The following is a 22,353-nucleotide window of genomic DNA, read 5'->3' on the forward strand; positions in this document are numbered from 1 at the left end:
TCCCAACCATAACTTTGACATGCATGGAGCAATCTTGTTTATATTTGGCATGAATGCTAACCTCAGTAAGACGGAGTGTCGGAGAGGAATTTTGTTTATATTTTGCATGAATGTTGAACTCAATGAGACTGACTCTATCTCAAAGATCAAGGTCACAGTTAGGGGTCAAAGGGTGGGCTCGACATGTTGCCCGTGGACATCTAGTTTTATTTAAAAAATGAATAGATAATATGCCACTTACCTACTCACTTAAGAAAAAAAACTTAACAAAAATATGTTTGCTTTTTTTATTATACGAAATGGAACCTTTGATTTTTGAAGACACTATGATAAGCTATTCCCTAGAAACTTACCATGAAACTTTCTTGCAATGCTGACCTAGAAACAGGAAAATAGATTAACTTTGATGGACATGTACACATAATTATCTATCTTCTGTAGTTTTAGTGAGAAAACTTACACTTCTATGACAATGATGGAACTGAAAGTGTACATTATAAATCTTCCTACATGTAGTAATTGACATAACAAGACTTAATCCTGACAGGCTTTCTCCACTTATGAAAAGTAATGACCAGTTAATCAGCTCGAAACCTGAAAAATGCCGATCTGTTCAAACTGTTCATTACTAGCGGAAAGAGCCGCTGATATATGTCATTTTCTTCATTACTGGAGTTAAGAAAAAATTCCTAGATATAGAGCAAAATTGATAGGTCAGCAGTTTTGGCATATCTTAAACAAATTCTGTGAATTTGTTAGAATTATTTCTTTGGCAAGGTTTCTAATTTTGAAACTAAGTATTAAGATGTTTTGATTTGATAAATGTAGAAATAATGCATTGCAATATGGAAGCACATTAGCAACATAATTATGTGGACAAAAATTTTATGTGTGTGTGGTTGGGGTGGGGGTGCAAATGGCAATAGCCCAGTCGAAATTGACGGTTTATTACCATGGTAATTCATGGTTTACCATGGTAGTTCATGGTAATGGGACAATGGTCGGCCATGGTTGTGGACCACAGCCAACCATGGTCCACCAAGGTCCATGACCATGGTCGACCGTGGTGATTATTAACTATCAAAAACTGTATAAATGTTGTGAAAATACATGACAACAGTCTTTATCTATTTTTGCAAGTCAGTTATTTATTTGCCATAAAATTGCTAAGATGACAACAAATTATAGTCAGACTATGAAAGTTTACCTTTGAATCTGTCTATAAATGCAGGAAAACTATTCTATAACTAGGAAAACTGCAGTCAGGCATCTTTGGTGCATTGTAAAACTTGATTAGTGTGAAAATTACTAACATGACCATGGTAGTCCATGGTCAACCGTGGTTGAAAAAAGTTGACAATGGTAGACCATGGTCAAACTGTTGATTGTCTTTTCTGACCATGGCCGACTGTGCTCCTGACCATGTTTTCACCATGTTCACCACATTGACCCTGTTAGTCATCAAAAACCGTGGTGACCATAGTCATCATTTCGCCTGGGTGATATTTATGTCTCCCACCACACTGTGGTGTGGGAGACATATTGATTTACTCCAGTCTGTGTGTGTGTCTGTCTGTCTGTCTGTCTGTCACAAATCTTGCCCGCACTCTGAGTCAAACATTTCTCATCCGATCTTCACTAAACTTAAACAGAATCTGTTTGACCATAATTATGTCCTCATCCAAGTTCGATAACTAGCCAAATTGGCCCAAGCACTTTGGAGTTATGGCCCTTGAATTACCGAAAATTGGCCTTTTTACTCTTGTCCGCACTCTAAGTCGAACATTTCTCATCCGATCTACACCAAACTTGGACAAAATTTGTTTGACTATAAGTCCTCGGCCAAGTTCAATAACTAGCCAAATCGGCCAAGGCACTTCGGAATTGTGGCCCTTGAATTACCGAAAATAGGCCTTTTTAGCTCACCTGTCACATAGTGACAAGGTGAGCTTTTGTGATCACTCTTCGTCCGTCGTCCGTCGTCAGTCCGTGCGTGCGTGCGTGCGTGCGTGCGTGCGTGCGTGTGTCAACAATTTCGTGTCTGCACGATAGTGGTTTCGTTTATGATTTTATTTTAACCAAACTTGCACACAACTTGTATCACCATAAGATCACGGTTCCTTTCTTGAACTGGCCAGATCCCATTATGGGTTCCAGAATTATGGCCCCTGAAAGGGCCAAAATTAGCTATTTTGACCTTGTCTGCATAATAGCAGCTTTATTTATGATTTGATTTTTACCAAACTGGCACACAACTTGTATCACCATAAGATCTTGGTTCCTTTCTTGAACTGGCCAGATTCCATCATGGGTTCCAGAGTTATGGCCCCTGAAAGGGCCAGAATTAGCTATTTTGGCCTTGTCTGCACAATAGCAGCTTCATTTGTGATTTTGTTTTAACCAAACTTGCACACAACTTGTATCACCATAAGATCTTGGCTCTTTTCTTGAACTGGCAAGATTCCTTCATGGGTTCCAGAGTTATGGCCCCTGAAAGGGCCAGAATGAGCTATTTTGACCTTGTCTGCACAATAGCAGCTTCATTTATGATTTGAATTTAATCAAACTTGCACAAAACTTGTGTCACCATAAGATCTCGGTTTCTTTTTTGAACCGGCCAGATCCCATAATGGGTTCCAGAGTTATGGCCCCTGAAAGGGCCAAAATAAGCTATTTCGACCTTGTCTGCACAATAGTAGCTTCATTTATGATTTGATTTTAACCAAACTTGCACACAACTTGTATCACCACAAGATCTTGCTTCCTTTCTTGAACTGGCCAGATTCCATCATGGGTTCCCGAGTTATGGCCCCTTAAAAGTCCAAAATTGGCTGTTTGGGCTTTTGCAGCCATATAGAGACTTCATTTATGGTTTTATTTGATACAAATGTCCAAAATGTCTTCAACAACAATAAATCTTGGATTTCATGACATATCAGATCCAATCGTAGGTTCCAGAGTTATTTTATATCTGATTACCTCCCCTGATTGTAATCAAAATGGATTTATATCAGTAAGTACTTATAGGACCTATTTGAAATTTCATTATTGTTATTAGTTGGAGTGAGACAATCAGGATAGATAACTATGGACTGATTTTATGTCAAATTACCTCCCTTTATTTCAAATTAAAATGGGTATATCGCCGTAACTAATGAAGATACTGATCTGAAATTTCATTTATGTCAACAGATTTATTTGGCAGATCTTTCTTTTGTTCACTTACAATATTTTTTTTTTTAATTACTTCCCTTTTTCGTTACTATAAATAGCTTATTTTTAGTAACTTTTTTATTATTGGCCGTAGGGAAAAACCGAGACCACTTTTCTGTGGTACAACATGGATGGTACCTCCAATTTTTAGGTGTATTTTGACACATCTATACCTTGTAAGAATTTTTTTTTTCTTTTTGTTTAAATTCTTCCCTTTGTTGTTCCTGTCCTTTGGATTTAGATATTTTTTCTGAGGACCTTCTTATCCTCAAGTGCAATGATAACAGGTGAGCGATATAGGGCCATCATGGCCCTCTTGTTACTCTTGTCTGCGCTCTAAGTCAAGTATTTCTCATCCGATCTTCACCAAACTTGAACAAAATGTGTTTGACCATAAGTCCTTGGCCAAGTTCAATAAACAGCCAAATCGGCCCAGGCACTTCGGAATTATGGCCCTTGAATTACCGAAAATGTGCCTTTTTACTCTTGTCCGCACTCTAAGTCAAACATTTCTCATCCTATCTTCACCAAACTTTAACAAAATGTGTTTGACCATAAGTCCTCAGCCAAGTTCGATAACTAGCCAAATCGGCCCAGGCGCTTCGAAATTATGGCCCTTGAATTATCCAAAATCAGCCTTTTTGCTGTTCAAAGGTATATTTGTAGTGAGTAAATGGTATATAAAGACTGACTTACTAGTTAGATCATTAGGCAGTTGTGGGAGACGTGCGCTTTTCTCAAAAGCAGCTCTAGTTCACTATAAATGTTTGCAAAAGTTTCCTTTTTATGCCCCCGAAGGGAGGCATATAGTTTTTGAACCATCTGTCGGTCTGTCAGTCTGTCAGTCTGTCTGTTTCATGTAATGTTTGAAAATCATTATGATATCAGTGAGCTCAGTTCTAATGACAGAACACTATTGAAGAACACGTTTTATTTGGGGGGTAGGGAGGGGGTTATTTCGTTTTAAAGTCATTAGTATAAAACACAATTATAAAATGAAAAGTGGAATTTACTTAGCCTTCATCAAAAGCTTTTTACAGTGCTTTCAAAGATATCTGAGAATGGCAAATTGGTTATAAACAAAAATTAACTGGTCAGCCAGTCAGAATCGTTAAAAGTATTTGATTGATCAATGATATGATGCAAATTAAAAGAAGGACATTCTCAGTTAAATTTGAAAGGACAGTATTTAAAGACTTGTCAGATAAAAAGATTTTCCAAAACATTAGACCTAAAGGTATTTGTCAGACTTTCTGGAATTTGGCAGGACTTGATGACATCAGTTAAGTTCTTAAGTGCATCAGAAAGATATTCTGAGGGGAAAGCAGATTTCTGGACTAATCTTATTTTGTATATTGAAATTTCCAACTTAGTCTGGTTCTAGGATTATTTTGACAGACTTTGTGACCTGTTATCAGCGGAAGCCAAAATCTTGGAAAAAAAACACAACCTGTTACACTCAATTTCATATGCTACATTAAGACTGGTTATCTGTTGCTTATCTTTTGAAAAAAAATAATATAAAGAACCCATGCAGTCACAGATGAGGCCAAAGATACTTTAACTACAGACAAGGTGGTAGCTTTCCTGTAAATTATTACAACAATAATTTCCTGAGCTATGAATCCCTATGGATAATGATTAGAGTTAGTAAATTACTCTTTGATCCCCAATGAAATGCCATTACTTCCCAAATGATTTAATGATATAAAATCATAAAAATATCTGATACTGTAATAGATAATATTAGCAAACAAATTTTTATTGTAAAACATCTTGAAATTTACATATTAATACTAATGTTTTATCAGCAGAGGTATAAAATGAATGAAAATCCGTTTTTAATTCCATAGTTTTAAACAATAAACTCTTCAAAGCATGGTAGTAATGTTCACAAGTTAAAATAGCTTTATCATATTCATCTAGAGAGATGAAATGATAAAAAATTATTGGAATGGTTAATAACTTGTCTTTGTTCTTGGACATTTTTAGCTACATTGCTACTTTTAGCTCTGTAGATCAGGAAGATGCTAATTTTAGTATGAAGATTATCTAATGGAAAAGAAAACATCTGCCTTTGTAGAGAGTTCAAGTCTGAGGTGACTGTGTCTTTAATATTCAAGACTCATCTATTTAGTAGAATTTGCCGGTACTTGGGGGCAGTTAGGGGTGTTAGTCTGTGTTCAGACCCTGTGTTTTGTTCGCAGGAGATAACTCCTGAGGCTATTGAAATTTTGTGTAATTTTGTCCCTTTTCTTCTTGTCAGAATATATATAAGAGAAAGGATTATATTTTTTTAAAAAAGGTTATCAAGTTGGTACTGTAGCCAGACTAGAGGGGTGTTGCACTTGGTACTGTAGCCAGACTAGAGGGGTGTTGGAATTTACATTACCTCTCATGAACAAACTCAGTCTAACTGTGTCTGCTGTTATTTTGCTTGGTTGCATTTTATGTTTCTGAAGGATCTTCTTGCAGTGGACCCGTTATGACAATCAGAAATTTCTGTTCGATTACTTTTTCTGCGTGTGCGATTTCTGTACTTTCCCGTATGGATTGAAAGCAAGATGCAACTACATTGTCAAACAGAAGAATGCTGAATTGCCATAGAATATTTGTAATGATACAGAGATTATCATTTGACATATTACTGGTCCTTAAGGTGAATACTTGATGCTAACCTTTAGCCTGCTAAATTTCTAAAATGGATGGTCCATCATTCAGTTTGGGCAGCACCACTTAAAAATAATCGAACAGAAATTTCGGATTGTCATTAAGGGTCCACTGCAAGAAGAAAGCAAAAAACAGCAGACCCCTTTGAATAATAAGGGTGTTCACTGAAAATTTACTGACTGAATAGCGAACAGTGCAGACCAGAGTCAGCCTGCACAGATGTGCAGGCTGACCCTGGTCAGCACTGGTCGCAAAGGCAGAATCAGTTGCTGCCAGCAGGCTAAAGGTTAATAAAGGGTAGCAGCAAGTCTGTATTCAAATGGTGTTTTATTCATGCGAGATAACTCTTATGACTATTTAAAATTTTGTGTAATTTTCGAAATGTACAATCTGTATATAAACAGAGCTAACCCTGAAATTGCTGTGATCATAAAAGCGAAAAAAGTAAAACTATAGAAAATTTAGAAAGGTTATCTCATCTGACAAGATTTTTGAGATTGCTCATCAGGGATTTGAGTTTTCAAAACAGAGAATTAAGGGTTTCAGTAGGTTAGAAACTGGTAACCAGAGGTTTATGGTTGATCACCAATACTTTGAGGATGGAAACCAAATATTCAAAGCTTTTGTCTTCATAATTAATTCCATAGCTGACTATGTAGGGATTGCCTTGATTTTTACTGTGTCTCATCTTGTATTAAAAACTTCAAACAGTAGTCTCTGTTTGAGCAAGCAGAAAAACAAGAATTGCTGATCTTACGTTATTCTCAACGGATAAGACTGCTTTATATCTTAATTTTTCCTTATATGGACAGAGATTGATGTTGTAGACACAATTTTGTTCCGAATAGTTACTTGGCAGTTTATTAGAAATTACTAATTAGATAGAATTTGTAAAGCTACACACTCCTACCTACAGGGGTTTGTCTCGAGATTGGTAAATTAAAAACGTAGAAGGCAAACCATATATATTATTATTATGTGGTAGCAAGATTGAAAATTTCACAGTTTGTCTGCATGCTGCGTGTATAATGTCAGTGGGACTTTCTTTTAAAAATACGACCATATGTAAATTGTCATTCAAAGCAATTTGAAAATCTTTTATTCTTTTTTATCTTTTTCAGCTGACATGTGTCAAAGTCACTAACTGGAAGATAGATAGATAGATAGATAAATTGAAAAAATTCAAAGAATTTTCAAAACTGTGACAAACATCTTTTATGATGCTTCTTTTTTCTCTTTTCTTTTCAGATGAAACCATATTTAGTAAATTCCTGTCATTAGGAGTGGCAGCGTCAGTTGGTATTATAGTCGGTGGAATGATTGTCTGTGTTTTCTGTACCGTGTCACTCGTTTGTTGTTGTCGACAGTCCGTCTGCAAAAAGGCACCAAGTAGCAGCTCCAGCGGAATGGCATCGGGAACAACATCTGTGATGACCAATGGTGGGCCGGGAAGTCATCATGGTAGCGTACACGGTAGCCACCATGGCAGCCATCATGGTGGCAGTCATCATGGAGGGAATCACCATGGTAATGGTCACATGACACAAATAGATAGAGGTAAATAAGTTGTTTGATGAAAAGAATATTTTAAAAAGACAATACAAAATAGGTAATCTTTAACATAATATATTCTAGATGGGATGACTTCAAGTTTTAGCTTTGTCCGATATCATATACAAGGGAAAGTAGTCTTTTACACTCGAGGGAGCATTGTTTCACTGTTATTTAACAAAACCAACAATTCCGCTCAATAAATCAGCAGGTTTTTTTTGTGCCATAAAACACAGTAGGAATGTATAGTCTTTGCAGTACTATTGGTTTGATGGTGATTATAGGTTGTTCAGTGCAGTAGCACCCAGTTTTCAGATTATCTTTATTGATTTGAGGAAAAAAACACTTTGGAAAAAATAGAGAGTGCTCTTGCTCCGGAAATAAAGTAAAGTCATTTTGATATTTCTTTTTGTAAATATTCAGTCATACAAATTTTTCTTAATTTTTTACAGTCAAAAGTGCAGAATAAAGATGTTATGGCCAATTTTTAGCTCACCTGAGCAATGCTCAGGTGAGTTTTTCTGATCGCTCGATGTCCGGCGTCTGTCGTCTGTCTGTCTGTCTGTCGTCTGTCGTCTGTCGTCCGTCAACATTTAGCTTGTGTATGCGATAGAGGCTGTATTTTTCAACTGATCTTCATGAAACTTGGTCAGAATGATTACCTTTATGAAATCTAGGCCGAGTTCGAAAATGGGTCATCTCGGGTCAAAAACTAGGTCACTAGGTCAAATCAAAGAAAAACCTTGTGTATGCGATAGAGGCTGTATTTTTCAATTAATCTTCATGAATATTGGTCAGAATGATAACCTTGATGAAATCTAGGCCGAGTTTGAAAATGGGTCATCTGGGTTCAAAAACTAGGTCACTAGGTCAAATCAAAGAAAAACCTTGTGTATGCGATAGAGGCTGTATTTTTCAATTGATCTTCATGAATATTGGTCAGAATGATTGCCTTGATGAAATCTAGGCAGAGTTCGAAAATGGGTCATCTCAGGTCAAAAACTAGGTCACTAGGTCAAATCAAAGAAAAACCTTGTGTATGCGATAGAGGCTGTATTTTTCAATTATTCTTCATGAATATTGGTCAGAATGATAACCTTGATGAAATCTAGGCCGAGTTCGAAAATGGGTCATCTCGGGTCAAAAACTAGGTCACTAGGTCAAATCAAAGAAAAACCTTGTGTATGCGATAGAGGCTGTATTTTTCAATTGATATTCATGAATGTTGGTCAGAATGATTGCATTGATGAAATCTAGGCCGAGTTCAAAAATGGGTCATCTCGGGTCAAAAACTAGGTCACTAGGTCAAATCAAAGAAAAACCTTGTGTATGCGATAGAGGCGGTATTTTTCAATTGATCTTCATGAATTTTGGTCAGAATGATAACCTTGATGAAATCTAGGCCGAGTTCGAAAATGGGTCATCTGGGTTCAAAAACTAGGTCACTAGGTCAAATCAAGGAAAAACCTTGTGTATGCGATAGAGGCTGTATTTTTCAACTGATCTTCATGAAATTTAGCCAGAATGATTACCTTGATAAAATCTAGGCCGAGTTCGAAAATGGGTCATCTGGGTTCAAAAACTAGGTCACTAGGTCTAATTGAAGAAAAACATTGTGTATGCAATAGAGGATGTAGTTTTCAATTGATCTTCATGAAATTTGGTCAGAGTGATTGTCTTGATGAAATCTAGGTCGAGTTTGAATATGGGTTATCTGAGATCAAAAACTAGGTCACTAGGTCAAATTAAAGAAAAATCTTGTGTATGCGATAGAGACTGTTTTTTTCAATTGATTTTATGAAATTTGGTCAGGATGATTGCCTTAATGAAATCTAGGTCGAATTTGAATATGGGTCATCTGAGGTCAAAAACTAGGTCACTTGGTCAAATCCAAGAAAAAACTTGTGTATGTGATAGAGGCTGTATTTTTCAACTGATCTTCATGAATTTTGGTCAGAATGATTGCCTTGATAAAATCTAGGTCGACTTTGAACATGGGTCATCTAGGGTCAAAAACTAGGTCATATCTAAGAAAATGCTTGTTTTATCGCAAGAGACCAATTTTTTGGTCCAATCTTAATGAAAATTGGTCAGAATATTTGTTTCCATGAAATCACTAGGTCAAACATGTTTTACACTGTTATGGTGTGTTTCTTAGGTGAGCGACCTAGGGCCATCTTGGCCCTCTTGTTTGAAGTTTTCCTTTTGTTGTTCCAGTCCTTTGGGGCTTCAACAGTCAAGTTCTTAAAATTTTGCTCCCATCCTTTGATGTAAGCCTTCGGGCGTATATTGCCCCGCTTGGCGGCGCTCTTGTTTATTCTTATGAAAAGTGTTGAAAACCTGGTTTCGTGGCATTGCCGCGTTTCTTGTTTCAGATTGAAATGGGTATATCTCCGTAACTAACGAAGATACTGATCTGAAATTTCATTTATGTCAGCAGATTTATTTGGCAGATCCTTCTTTTGTTCACTTGCAATAATTGTTTTTTTAATTACTTCCCTTTTACGTTACTATAAATAGCTTATTTTTAGTAACTTTTTTATTATTGGCTGTAGGGAAAAACCGAGACAACTTTTCTGTGGTACAACATGGATGTTCCTCCAATTTTTAGGTGTATTTTGACATATCTGTACCTTGTAAGAATTTTGTTTTCTTTTTGGTTAAATTTCTTCCCTTTGTTGTTCCTGTCCTTTGGACTTAGATATTTTTTCTGAGGACCTTCTTGTCCTCAAGTGCAATGATAACAGGTGAGAGATATAGGGCCATCATGGCCCTCTTGTTTTTTTTAATGACTGCTAGTAAAGGTTTCTAACCACAGTTTTATCCCCCGTTTCTGTAACAAGGTTTTTCCCTGATTTATCTTTAATTCTGAGACAATACCATTGATATTTTCCACTATTCTAAAGAATTGCGAGGGTGGTAATTGGAACTTTTTAAATTTTCAAAATATCTTGATTAATTTTTAATTTATCATCAAAAACCAGTTCTGTTGGAGGAAATTTCCATTGTAAATTTAGGTGGATCAAAAAGTAAAGTGATTGAAAATGTTTCATATATTGCTTTTAAAAAGTTTTTATTAATGTGGACAATTTTTCAGAATGAGTCTTTGTATTTTAAGTGTTGTTATTTCTTTTATACCTAAAGCAAATTGACTGAATGCATTTTGGGATCTGTATTTGTCAGTATAACACGGATCATCTGCTTCAATTTTTCCAATATCCGGTTTTGTTCCAGTCTTAAGTTACTTTATAAGTAAAAGCAGATTGTCCTCTTTCCTTGACAAGTCACAGAATAATTGAATACATTCTTTATATATTATTCTAGGTCCACCACCACCACCACAGGCACATCAGATGAATCCATTTGGAAATCCGATGCACCAGGGTTACTATCCCATGCACCCCGTGTACCCGTCCCCACATGGGTCTGTGTATTCCGCTCATACTCAAAACTCAGCATTTACTCGTGATTCTGGATATAATCCTAACCAGTTCGGCTACTCGAGTAGCGTGTACTCAAACTCTCAGGCACCCTCGTATCACAGATCGCACACGCCGACTAGTAGTAAGTCGGGAAAATCTCACCATTCAAACAATAGCGTGACATATACCCATAACACAGACAAAGTTATGCTACCAGTGAACTTGTAGTTATCAAACTATGGTAGTTACGATACGTGTCATCATAATTTAACGTGTAAGGACAGATTGTGATGAAAAGGCAGATGTGAGGAAGTTGGTAGAGTATGGCATAATGCAGAAAGATATTTTACTCAAGTATGAATCCCTGTATTATGAAAGGTGGCTATAAACTGCTCAGCACAGTCGGCATCCTGCAGAAAGATGAGGCTCATAGAGTGCAATTCTGGAAAAGGCGATAAATGGCCAGTATATACCGGTAATGCGGGAAAAGACTTCGTGGATGTGTTGAAGAAGAGAAATGAAAGGAAAATGCAGCTAATCTCATTATGTAATAGGTCTAGAATGACTGTGTGTAGATAGTGGACATGTGTCACACTAGTAACCAATCATATTTGTTACCAAAGGACAGTGATGGTAACAGTACTATTACTATGAGTACCAAATGTAACATTTTGTTAAAAAAATTAATATCCGTGAATCAGAAAATAGTGTTAAATTACATATCCAAGTATTTGTGAACATGTAAAAGTGTGCAATGAAACATTTAAAAGGTTTCTGAAATCATGGCCTTTTTAAGAGGGGTAATGTTTTAAAAGCTCAATTTTTATGCTTATGTTTCAAAGTTCGGAAGTATAATTTATTTAAAATTGTATTTAAAACCAGAAAACCATGCATATTTGTTAAATCAGAATGCATAATTCAAAAGTGTCATTTAATGAAACTTTCTAAGATCATCAAGACCTGATGATCTTCAAAATTATTATTTGATGCTCTAAAAGTCTTAGTCTAAAGCTGACGGTCCATATTCAGCGATGTTTTAAATCTGAAACGTAAATCTTTTTGCTCTATAGTTGCTAAATAAGCACAGATTGTGACGAAGCTTCACATGAATAAATTTGCATTCTACGACTTCTGGTAGCTCAACAAAATTTCATCAGTGTAAATTGGCTATGGGCAAAGCAGTGGCCGTTCATAAGTTTTAAGTTGCAGTCTTTAAACATTGAAGAAAATAGGGTCAGGTCACAATATTTTTAATCTCTAAAATAAAATGATACGTAAGGCGTTTTATTACCATAAATTGTTTATTATTTATGAGTTATGAACTTCACAATATTTTTTTTAATCTTAAAAGTAACACATGTGTTTTATTAAAAAAAATATGATCAGCATTTAGTATCGTAAGAAATGAAACTAAAACTTGATACATCTTTACTTTTAACATACCTGTATAGGTGAATTATAGTGCTTCTATTTATTAGTTAGAGATTTAGTTAAGGTAGTTTTGCATGTTTGATTAACCTTTAGCCTGCTAAATTTCTATAATAGACTGGTCCATCATTCAATTTGGGCAGTACCATTTATCATTTGAAGGGGCGTTTACTGAAAATTTACTGACTGAATAGCGAACAGTGCAGACCATGATCAGACTGCACCTGTTAATATTTGACGAATTATGAACAGTTGAGGAACAGACCTATAAGAAAAATTTCCATTAAAATCTATGTTGTGAAACTTTTTTTTTGTATGGAAAAAGGTCCTCAAAAGTCTGATTTTCCTGTTGACGCCCGTTGTGAAAACTGACTGGAGGACCAATATTTCAAATTGGTCTAACAAAAAATCAAGCACATGACTTACATTTTTTGTAAGTTGAATTTCTTTCAGGTAGTGTATTACAATGATGCTCTAAATGTATGCTTTGATAAAATTCTACATTATAGGACATTTGTTTCAAACATGTAGAACTACCTTAATTCTGAAATCCAGAAATTCAGCTGTGTGTATGTACCAGTAAGCTAATGTTATGTGTTTTGAAATTTTTGAAAGTTTTATATGAATTGTACAGTTATGTCCTCATAGGTTGTACAGTAAACTCAACATAATTGTGAAAATGTCATAAATTGTACAGAATTCATGAATTTACATGAACTGATAAGCTATCCCTCTCTCCCAATGGTTTCCCCCATTTTTTTTGTAAGGGTCAAAGAAACTGACAACTATTCATGTGAAACTGACAAATATCATGTGAAACTGACAAATATTTATGTGAAACTGACAAATATCAAAAGATTAACCTCTGACAACAACATGTTAGAAGACAAATATATTTCTATTCTAATTAGATAAGATTGTTAGTTAAATGAACCTCATTAGGGTGACGTGTGTATAACAGACACATTTTGACCTTGTTGGAACTGATGTCACTCTGAGAGGTTCTCCATGTAAAAAGTAAAAATGAGCCGCGCCATGAGAAAACTAACATAGTGGCTTTGTGACCAGCATGGATCCAGACCAGCCTGCGCATCTGCGCAGTCTGGTCAGGATCTATGCTGTTCACTAACCGTTTCTCTGATTGCAGTAGGCTTTAAAAGCGAACAGCATGGACCCTGACCAGACTGTGCGGATGCGCAGGCTGGTCTGGATCCATGCTGGTCGCAAAGCCACTATGTTGGTTTTCCCATGGCGTGGCTCAAATGTTCTAGACAGATATGCTTTAAACATGCACGTGTATCATAAATAATGTAATAACATATCTTATTTATGTGTATACACAAGGACTGTTGTTAAAAATATTTTGATTTGATTCGTATCTTAAAATCATGCCCTGTCAAGTCAGGAAACACCGTTTGGGCGTCTGGAGTTCTTTGTTCATGTAACAAATCAGTGATGAAATTTTCCACAGGAAATGTTGTTAAAAATTATAATCTTGCCATGAAATGTTGCCATGTAGTTTAATTAGTGATTCATTTATTTTCTTAAAGAGTATCTGATTGGAAAATGTGAAATATTTGGTTCGCTAATTGGGAAGTTAAAAGTATGTGTGCTGGCTGCGATATTATAGGAAAATACAGGTACCAGCATTTTTTAATGAGATAGATCCATTTTATTGCTCAGTTTAATTAAAAGAAACAAGAATATGTGTTTTATCAAACATAAAAATTTTCCCATAAAAGCTGTTATCAGACTATAATTATGTGATATTAAGAAATATTCTGACAAATGTCAAATGGAAATCATAAAATGAAAATCTTAAATTGTTTTGTAGTAAAAATAAGAAAATCTCATAAAGGTGGTATAGTTGATTCTATAGCAGTTTTCATGTAATATCATTTTTGTGATAGTCACATTTTTCTGAGTCATGTTTGTGAACACGAGATTATACTGATAATGCACGCATTTTATTGAACTGAGAAAAAGTATATGTTTTTAAATACGTCTTAGAATCATTTTTGTTTTAATCTTATATAAAATTTAAATTTATATTGAGTATTAATTGAGTTGTATTTTCCTTTAATATTGCACATCATTTTTTTTCTGCACACTTGTACTGATTTTTTTTTCCATATGAAATAGTTACTATATAAGATGTTATTATAAAATAGTATTGTATGCCTGTTTTAAACCAACTGTCATAAATATGTCTACCCTTTCAGCAATTTTAGAAATATTTTATATAATAATTCAGATATATAACCAAACCTTTGACTATGAATGAAATTAATGATTGAGTTTTTGGCGCTTTAACTTATTTTGAGAACTTAGCACAAAAACCACCATAGCTGCATGTGTCTGTGTAGTGAGTTTCACAGTTTTCTGTTAACCTTTGATTTGGATTTCATTTGACTTACCAGTAATTTTTTTTTTGACAAAACCAATATTTCTTGGACTGAAGAAAGACAGAAGAACTGAACATTTCAAATTCTTTATTTTAATGTTGTTTTTATACTTAGTCCAGGTGCTTTGTCATTTGGCTGCATGCCAAGTCCAGTGTTGTGTTTAAAAACTTGTGACAAAATGCTTTCCAAGGATTTCTGAAGTTAAAATTGCATATAGCATACTACTGAGCTTACCCATTTCACTAGAAGGGTATATGACTGGAAGACTTTATCATTATTTTTATATGTTTCATAATTATTGTTGTTGTTTTGTTTGTTTGTTTTTCCTTTCTTTCCAGGGTAATTTTGTCATCTTTTTGTTTTAACCAAGAATATAATGTTCTGTTAATTTAAACATTAATTTGGTTGTGCATTACAGTATTGCTTTTTATGTGCAGTTAGACATCTGCCCCTTTTGTAGAGAGTGGCATAACCACTTTAACTTCTAGGTAATATATTGTCAAACTTGAACTGAAGAAATCCTCCATATTAAAACTACATAAGTTACAATAAAAACTTGATTTTGAAGGGTCAGCCTGATCTTGAGGCCATCGTAACTGGCATGTTCGAGTCACTAGAAATGCCCGGTGACCTGGGCCAATATGTATGCCTCAAGCATGCTGTCCTCTGGATGACACTGCAGGTTGTGTTTTGAGTCCGTCCTCTGGATGACATTGCAGATTATGTTTGAGTCATTCTTTGGGATGACATTGCAGATTATGTTAGAGTCAGAAGAGGTTTAGAAATTCATATATTGTAATGCTATATATAAATAAAAAAATATCAGTATGCCATTTTGAAACTTGATCACCATAACAAATCTGTTTTGATGCCAATTTTATTTCAAAATTGCAAATTTAGAGTCAGTTGATGTAGAAAGTCATTTATAATGCGCCTTTTAAATTGTTTCTAGAATTTCTCTGGAGACCTATCACAATAAATATTTAGATATTTCCAGACAAAAAGGTTTCAGGAATAAGCCTTGGTTTACATCTTAAATCTATCTTTTTCCATGCAGACTTATTGTCTTATAGATGAGACTGATGTGTGCAATATCTTGTTCTGTATTTTGCAGTGGGGCTGGAGGATTTAAGTAGACTGAATAAGTAAATAATAAGCCAGATTTATTCCAGTAGAATTCATAATGATTTATATAGTGACTTTTCCGTTAAATTTTGTTCACATGTACAGAAACTTTGAATCACAGTGTACAATGGTTCGGCAACACCATATTGGGATATGTATGATAATATTATCTTTTTTCAAATAAACTCAGTAAATAGAATGGTACATGTTTCAACTTGCCTATTTGCTATACTGGCACCATAACTAATAAAATTATTAAATATGTATGGAGAAATTTACAACAAACACATCCATTGAACAAGCTATCGTAAGAGATACAATTAAATTTTCTAACATTTTCCTCTGATGGATATACTGATGCAGCAAAAATAACTTGTTACAGGTTTTATTATATTATCGCATTTTTGTCTGCAGTTGAACGTTTTCATCCGACAGCCAATTTGCAGATTACGAAATCTAAATGACATACACTCCACAACCTTGTAAATATAGCGAGGTCTTTTTTGAGTGTTTTTTAAAAATACCATGTTTTACATTATTAAAAATACTTCCAGTATACAGTTGCAGACCCAAGAATGGTCAGTCGACGGAGCATGTATGTAAATTATTGAGCATAGCTATGTCGCATTAAGCAGATATTTTGAAAATCAAAGTGAGCCGCCATGAGAAAACCAACATAGTGGCTTTGCGACCAGCATGGATCCAGACCAGCCTGCGCATCCGCGCAGTCTGGTCAGGATACATGCTGTTCACTTTCAATGTCTATTGCAATTAGAGAAACCGTTAGCAAACAGCATGGATCCATGCTGGTCGCAAACCCACTATGTTGGTTTTCTCATGGCGCGGCTCATTTATTTTCCCAGCAAGTGATAGTACCAACTTTTGCATGGTTTCTTTCTCCAATTGCTCTGCAAAATCTGAAAATAAAATCATCCTTGCGGGTTTTTTTTTTTAAAGTTATTTCAATTTTCTTGATGACAGTTCCACTTTTAAGCTAAGTCAGTGAAGGCGGATTTTCGCAAGTCATTTCATAATTTTAATCTAGTACTTAACCAGTCATTACTCAGTAACTGGAACTCGGTAATATTACTTCCCGCTGAAACTTTTGCATGGTTTCTTTCTCCAATTGCTCTGCAAAATCTGAAAATAAAATCATCCTTGCGGGTTTTTTTTTTAAAGTTATTTCAATTTTCTTGATGACAGTTCCACTTTTAAGCTAAGTCAGTGAAGGCGGATTTTCGCAAGTCATTTCATAATTTTAATCTAGTACTTAACCAGTCATTACTCAGTAACTGGAACTCGGTAATATTACTTCCCGCTGAAACTTGAATTTTAGCCTGTATTTATTATTTTAAAGTATAAAAATGAACTTCAATCTGTAAATTGTCTCTGATTTGTAACTTTGACTCTGGTCAATATGACACTAACTGCTGAAAGCTGTTGACTGCCTCCTCAATAGTCGAAATACTGAACTGTTTCTTAGGACAAGTAATTATGGGCCATAATGCTATATGTCTTTACGCAGTTTGAAGGGAAGTAACTCTTTGTTCTCACTGTTTGTTCTCCTTATACATATGGAAGACAGTATTTTGAAATTTTATGTAAATTGTACAGTAGTTGTACAGAAAACAAATATTAGAGAGGTTGAAAAACACAGTGACTGTACTTTTTAGCTCACCTGTCACATAGTGACAGGGTAAGCTTTTGTGATCGCCCTTCATCATCTGTCTGTCGTCCGTCCGTCCACAATTTCTTATGAACACTATAGAGACCACATTTTGCAAGCAATTTTGATCAAACTTGTACAAAACTTGTATTGGCATGATATCTCGGTTCCTTTCTAAAACTGGCCAGATCCCATCATGGATTCTAGGGTTATTGCCCCTTAAAGGGCCAGAACTTGCTATTGTGCATGCATCAACAATTTCTTGTCTGCACAATAGTGGTTTCATTTATGGTTTTATTTTAACCAAACGTGCACACAACTTGTATCACCATAAGATCTTGGTTCTTTTCTTGAACTGGCCAGATCCCATTATGGGTTCCAGAGTTATGGCCCCTGAAAGGGCCAGAATTAGCTATTTTGACCTTGTCTGCACAATAGCAGCTTCATTTATGATTTGATTTTAACCAAACTTACACACAACTTGTATCACCATAAGATCTTGGTCCTTTCTTGAACTGGCCAGATTCCATTATGGGTTCCAGAGTTATGGCCCCTGAAGGGCCAGAATTAGCTATTTTGACCTTGTCTGCACAATAACAGCTTCATTTATGATTTTATTTTAACCAAACTTGCACACAACTTGTATCACCATAAGATCTTGGTTCCTTTCTTGAACTGGCCAGATATCATAATGGGTTCCAGAGTTTAGCAATTTTGACCTTGTCTGCACAATAGCAGCTTCATTTATGATTTGAATTTAATTAAACTTGCACAAAACTTGTGTCACCATAAGATCTTGGTTCCTTTCTTGAACCGTCCAGATCCCATAATAGGTTCCAGAGTTATGGCCCCTGAAAGGGCCAAAAATTTCGTTTTTGACCTTGTCTGCACAATAGCAGCTTCATTTATGATTTGATTTTAACCAAACTTGCACACAACTTGTATCACCATAAGATCTTGATTCCTTTTTATACGCCCAAAGGGACGTATTATGTTATCGCCTCGGTGTCCGTCTGTCTGTCTGTTGGTTAGCAATTTCCCTTCTGCTCTGTAACTCTGACACAAATGTTCACTTTGTCGAAACAACGTGCAGAGTGCATGTTTCGGATGGCTCACTTCAAGGTCAAGGTCACACGTAGGGGTCAAAGGTCATATGACTTTGTTTTATGTGTATATTGCTCTGCATTTGCGTTGCATTGCAGTACTCTTGTTTTTATTTGGCAGATCCTTCTTTTGTTCACTTTCAATAATTTTTTTTTAATTACTTCCCTTTTATGTTACTATAAATAGCTTATTTAGTAACTTTTTATTATTGGCTTTAGGGGAAAACTGAGACCACTTTTCTGTGGTACAACATGGATGGTACCTCCAATTTTTAGGTGTATTTTTACATTTCTGTACCTTGTAAGAATTTTTTTTTCTTTTTGGTTAAATTTCTTCCCTTTGTTGTTCCTGTCCTTTGGACTTATGGCTATATAGGAAACTGATTTCAAAACAATTTTACACAAGACTAGTGTTCCTTGGGTGACCCTCTACTATATTCCTTCAAATAATTTTGATTCAGCGAAAAACATGGCCCCCAAGGGGTTTTTGCTTTTCCCTCTATGCCTATATAGAACTTTGAAAATCTTTTTGTCAGAAACTGCTGGTCTGTTTTCAAAATAATTTTACATAAATGTTTCTTGAGTGACCCTCTACCAAATTCCTTCAAATAATTTTGATTCATTGAAAAAGTGGCCGCCTGGGGGAGGGGCTCATTTTCCCATATGGCTATACAGAAAACTTCTTGTATGAAACTACTGGCCTGATTTGAAAATAATTTTATTTGAAGTAACTTTAAGAAAATTTCAACTATATTTTCTCATAATTCTTTTGATTGATCTTGATTATGATTTTTTAACCTTCTTGTCCTTAAGTGTAATGATAACAGGTGAGCGATATAGGGCCATTATGGCCCTCTTCAGCCTCTTGTTATGTAGTTCTAAGCATTTGCTTGGAATTGTCTGAAAAACTTAATTGAGTTGCTTCCTCATGTTTAAATGTTATTAAGATTGAAGATTCGCAAAAGATATAAGATTCGCAAGTACTGTATATTTAGACAGTGTATAGCTACATTGTGTGCTTTGATGCCCAAAATGCCTATCAAATACTTAGAATGAAATCCCACTTGTACACATATCTGCACAAGTATAAAATACTGACTTCTCTGTTATTGTAAACTTTTGTTTTAATTGTATAAAATCAGGATTTTTAAAGAAAAAAGCCATTGTTTTATGGTCTGGACTCTGTGAAAACTTAATTCTGTTTGCATAGATAATAATTTAATGCACATATTCTTCATTGACAGACAACAATGTTGTTTTTTGACAGCCTATTTTGTTTTATTCTTGTGTTTTACCAGTATTTTCTTCTTCTGACAATCATTTTCTCATGAACTTGAATCTTTGTTTATATTTTCCCTTTTACTATTATCTATTAATTGTTATACAACTTTTTTATTCTGATGCTGTTTTTACTGATTTTAATACCTAATGCTCTTAATATATAGATGGAAATTTGTCATTAATCTTTTACTTGTTTCTGTCGTAGTTTGAAAATGTTTGATTCCCTATGCAAGAAATTTTATGCTTTTGGCCGAAATCGCTGTTTCTTGGGAATGTGAATGTGTGGGTTAGAACTTTAGAATATAAAAGAAATGGAGTTTTTTCTTGTTTGTTTTAATATTTTAGATTGACTCAGCTATGAAATCCATGAAAATTATTCCCATATGAATATTATTGATTTCACAGTATTTTATAAATACCCTTTGTGGAATGAAATAGTTTCAATAATCCCCTTCTATGATGAGTTATTTCCCCTCAGGAAATCACTGTTTTGGCCAAAACCAGTCAATTTCATGCCCGGGAAAATAAACATTTTCACAGTGAATAGATAAGTTGTAATATATATATATATATTTAGTGCTGAAAACTGAATATTTTAATCAGTACTGCATCAGTTCAACATACTTTGAATTTCACTGTATTAGTGCCATTATTATTATATATAGGCTAATTTACTGGTAGAGTACTTGGTTAAAATGTACTTTTTTAACCAAAGTAGAGACTAAAGCTACTTGTGGTTGTCATTTACCTTAGTTGATATTTTATGTAGAAATAATCCTGTTAAAATATACAGTCAATTTTTAATTCACGCACTTTGTTGATTCATAATACCAAAATGCATTGAACAAATACATGACTACCTCACTCCATATAATCACTTCATAGAAATGTCTGTTTGGTTTACTATAGTTTGAGCCGCACCATGAGAAAACCAGCATAGTGCATTTGCGACCAGCATGGATCCAGACCAACCTGCGCACCCATGCAGTCTGGTCAGGATCCATGCTGTTCGCTAACCGTTTCTCTAATTGTACTAGGCTTTGAAAGTGAACAGCATAGATCCTGCGCTAGTCTGGATCCATGCTGGTCGCAAACGCACTATGTTGGTTTTCTCATGGCACGGCACAATTTCATAAATGAGGCCTTGAAATGGCTGAATATTTGTCTCAGTTGCAATAGTTAAATGGCACTGCTAATAATCAAAGACTTGTGCAATATTCTAGTAAATATGCACAGCCCAAGTCATTTTTGTAATCAAATTGTTGTCAAGTTGGTGAGCATTAAATTTCTAATTGTTTATTGTTACAAAATCCACTCTTTTATGACTGTACCTTATAGCATTATAATGCCCTGCTTGTCAATGTATCTTCTACTCTCCTCAGTGCAAAATTTGTACGAGATCCTCTCCTATATAAGATTACAAGTTATGCTCTGAGGCCATAATGCATGTCTTAAACCAGATATATTTTTACCAAAACCTAAAATCTGTAGAGTATTTTATTGAACAGAGATCCAGTTTTGGTATTGTTGATTATTTATACATGTCTATTTATTTTCTGTCATTTGAATTAATCACGATTCAAGTGGTTGTTTAATTGTAACATGTTATAGTCATGTGGATTAAATCTTTTGTATTTCAGCATCTGTTATGATACATATTGTCATCCGTATTGTATGATTTGTTTATTTTACGTCTTTGGAATTGATCTTTGAAGGGTAATAAACAGTGAAACTAGATTCTCTTGTTTGTTCTGTATTTATGATATAGTTCTGATTCACTTAAAAAAATAAATTGCTGTTTTAGCTATTGTGTGATCTGTATTTATGATATAGTTCTGATTCACTTAAAAAAATAAATTGCTGTTTTAGCTATTGTGTGATAGTAAATTTATTTGGAGGTTGTGTACACCACTCAGCCTGGAATTTATATCTTTTATTTACAGTTTTATTAGCTTACCTGAGCCAGAGACTTAAGGTGAGCTTTTGTGACCTCTCGATGCCAATCGTCCATCATGAGTCGTTCGTCAGCAATTTGTAAAAAAATCTTCTTCTTCCAAACCACTGGGCAGATTTACACCAAACTTCACAGGAATGATCCTTAGGTGGCTCCCTTTCAGAATTGCCCAAAGAATTGAAATACATGCAAAACTTTGGTTGCCATGGTAACAGGAAGGAAAATCTTTAAAAAAATCTTCTTGTCAGAAACTGTTAGACAGATTTCAAAAGTATTTTGTAGAAATAATCTCTAGGTGACCCTTTATCAATTAAAATGGCCCATTAAAATTGCCAAAGTTTAGGTAAAAAATGTGGCTGCCAGGGAGCATATGACTATATTGTAAATTTCAAAAATCTTCCAACCTAAAAGAAAAACTTCTAAAATCTTCTTGTCCAAAACCACAGTAGCTAGGGTGTTGATCAATATTTAGTATGTGGCATCATCTAATGGTCCTCTACCAAGTTGGATCAAATTTTCCACCAAGGGTCAAATA

The 22,353-nt window shown here is 34.9% G+C and overlaps 1 protein-coding gene across 1 annotated transcript in view; it reads left to right on the forward strand.

Annotated features, from left to right (window-relative positions):
* The window catches only part of LOC123548847 (uncharacterized), a 116,390-nt gene extending 94,789 nt beyond the window's left edge, over positions 1-21,601 (forward strand). The window contains exons 6-7 of the mRNA XM_045336431.2: positions 7,132-7,440; positions 10,759-21,601. Of these exons, the coding sequence (XP_045192366.1) occupies positions 7,132-7,440; positions 10,759-11,084 (635 nt within the window). The 3' untranslated portion in view covers positions 11,085-21,601. The remainder of the gene's footprint in view (positions 1-7,131; positions 7,441-10,758) is intronic.
* Positions 21,602-22,353: the final 752 nt, after the last annotated feature.

This window comes from Mercenaria mercenaria, chromosome 6, assembly GCF_021730395.1.
Source record: "Mercenaria mercenaria strain notata chromosome 6, MADL_Memer_1, whole genome shotgun sequence".
Classification (NCBI taxonomy): Eukaryota; Metazoa; Mollusca; class Bivalvia; order Venerida; family Veneridae; genus Mercenaria; species Mercenaria mercenaria.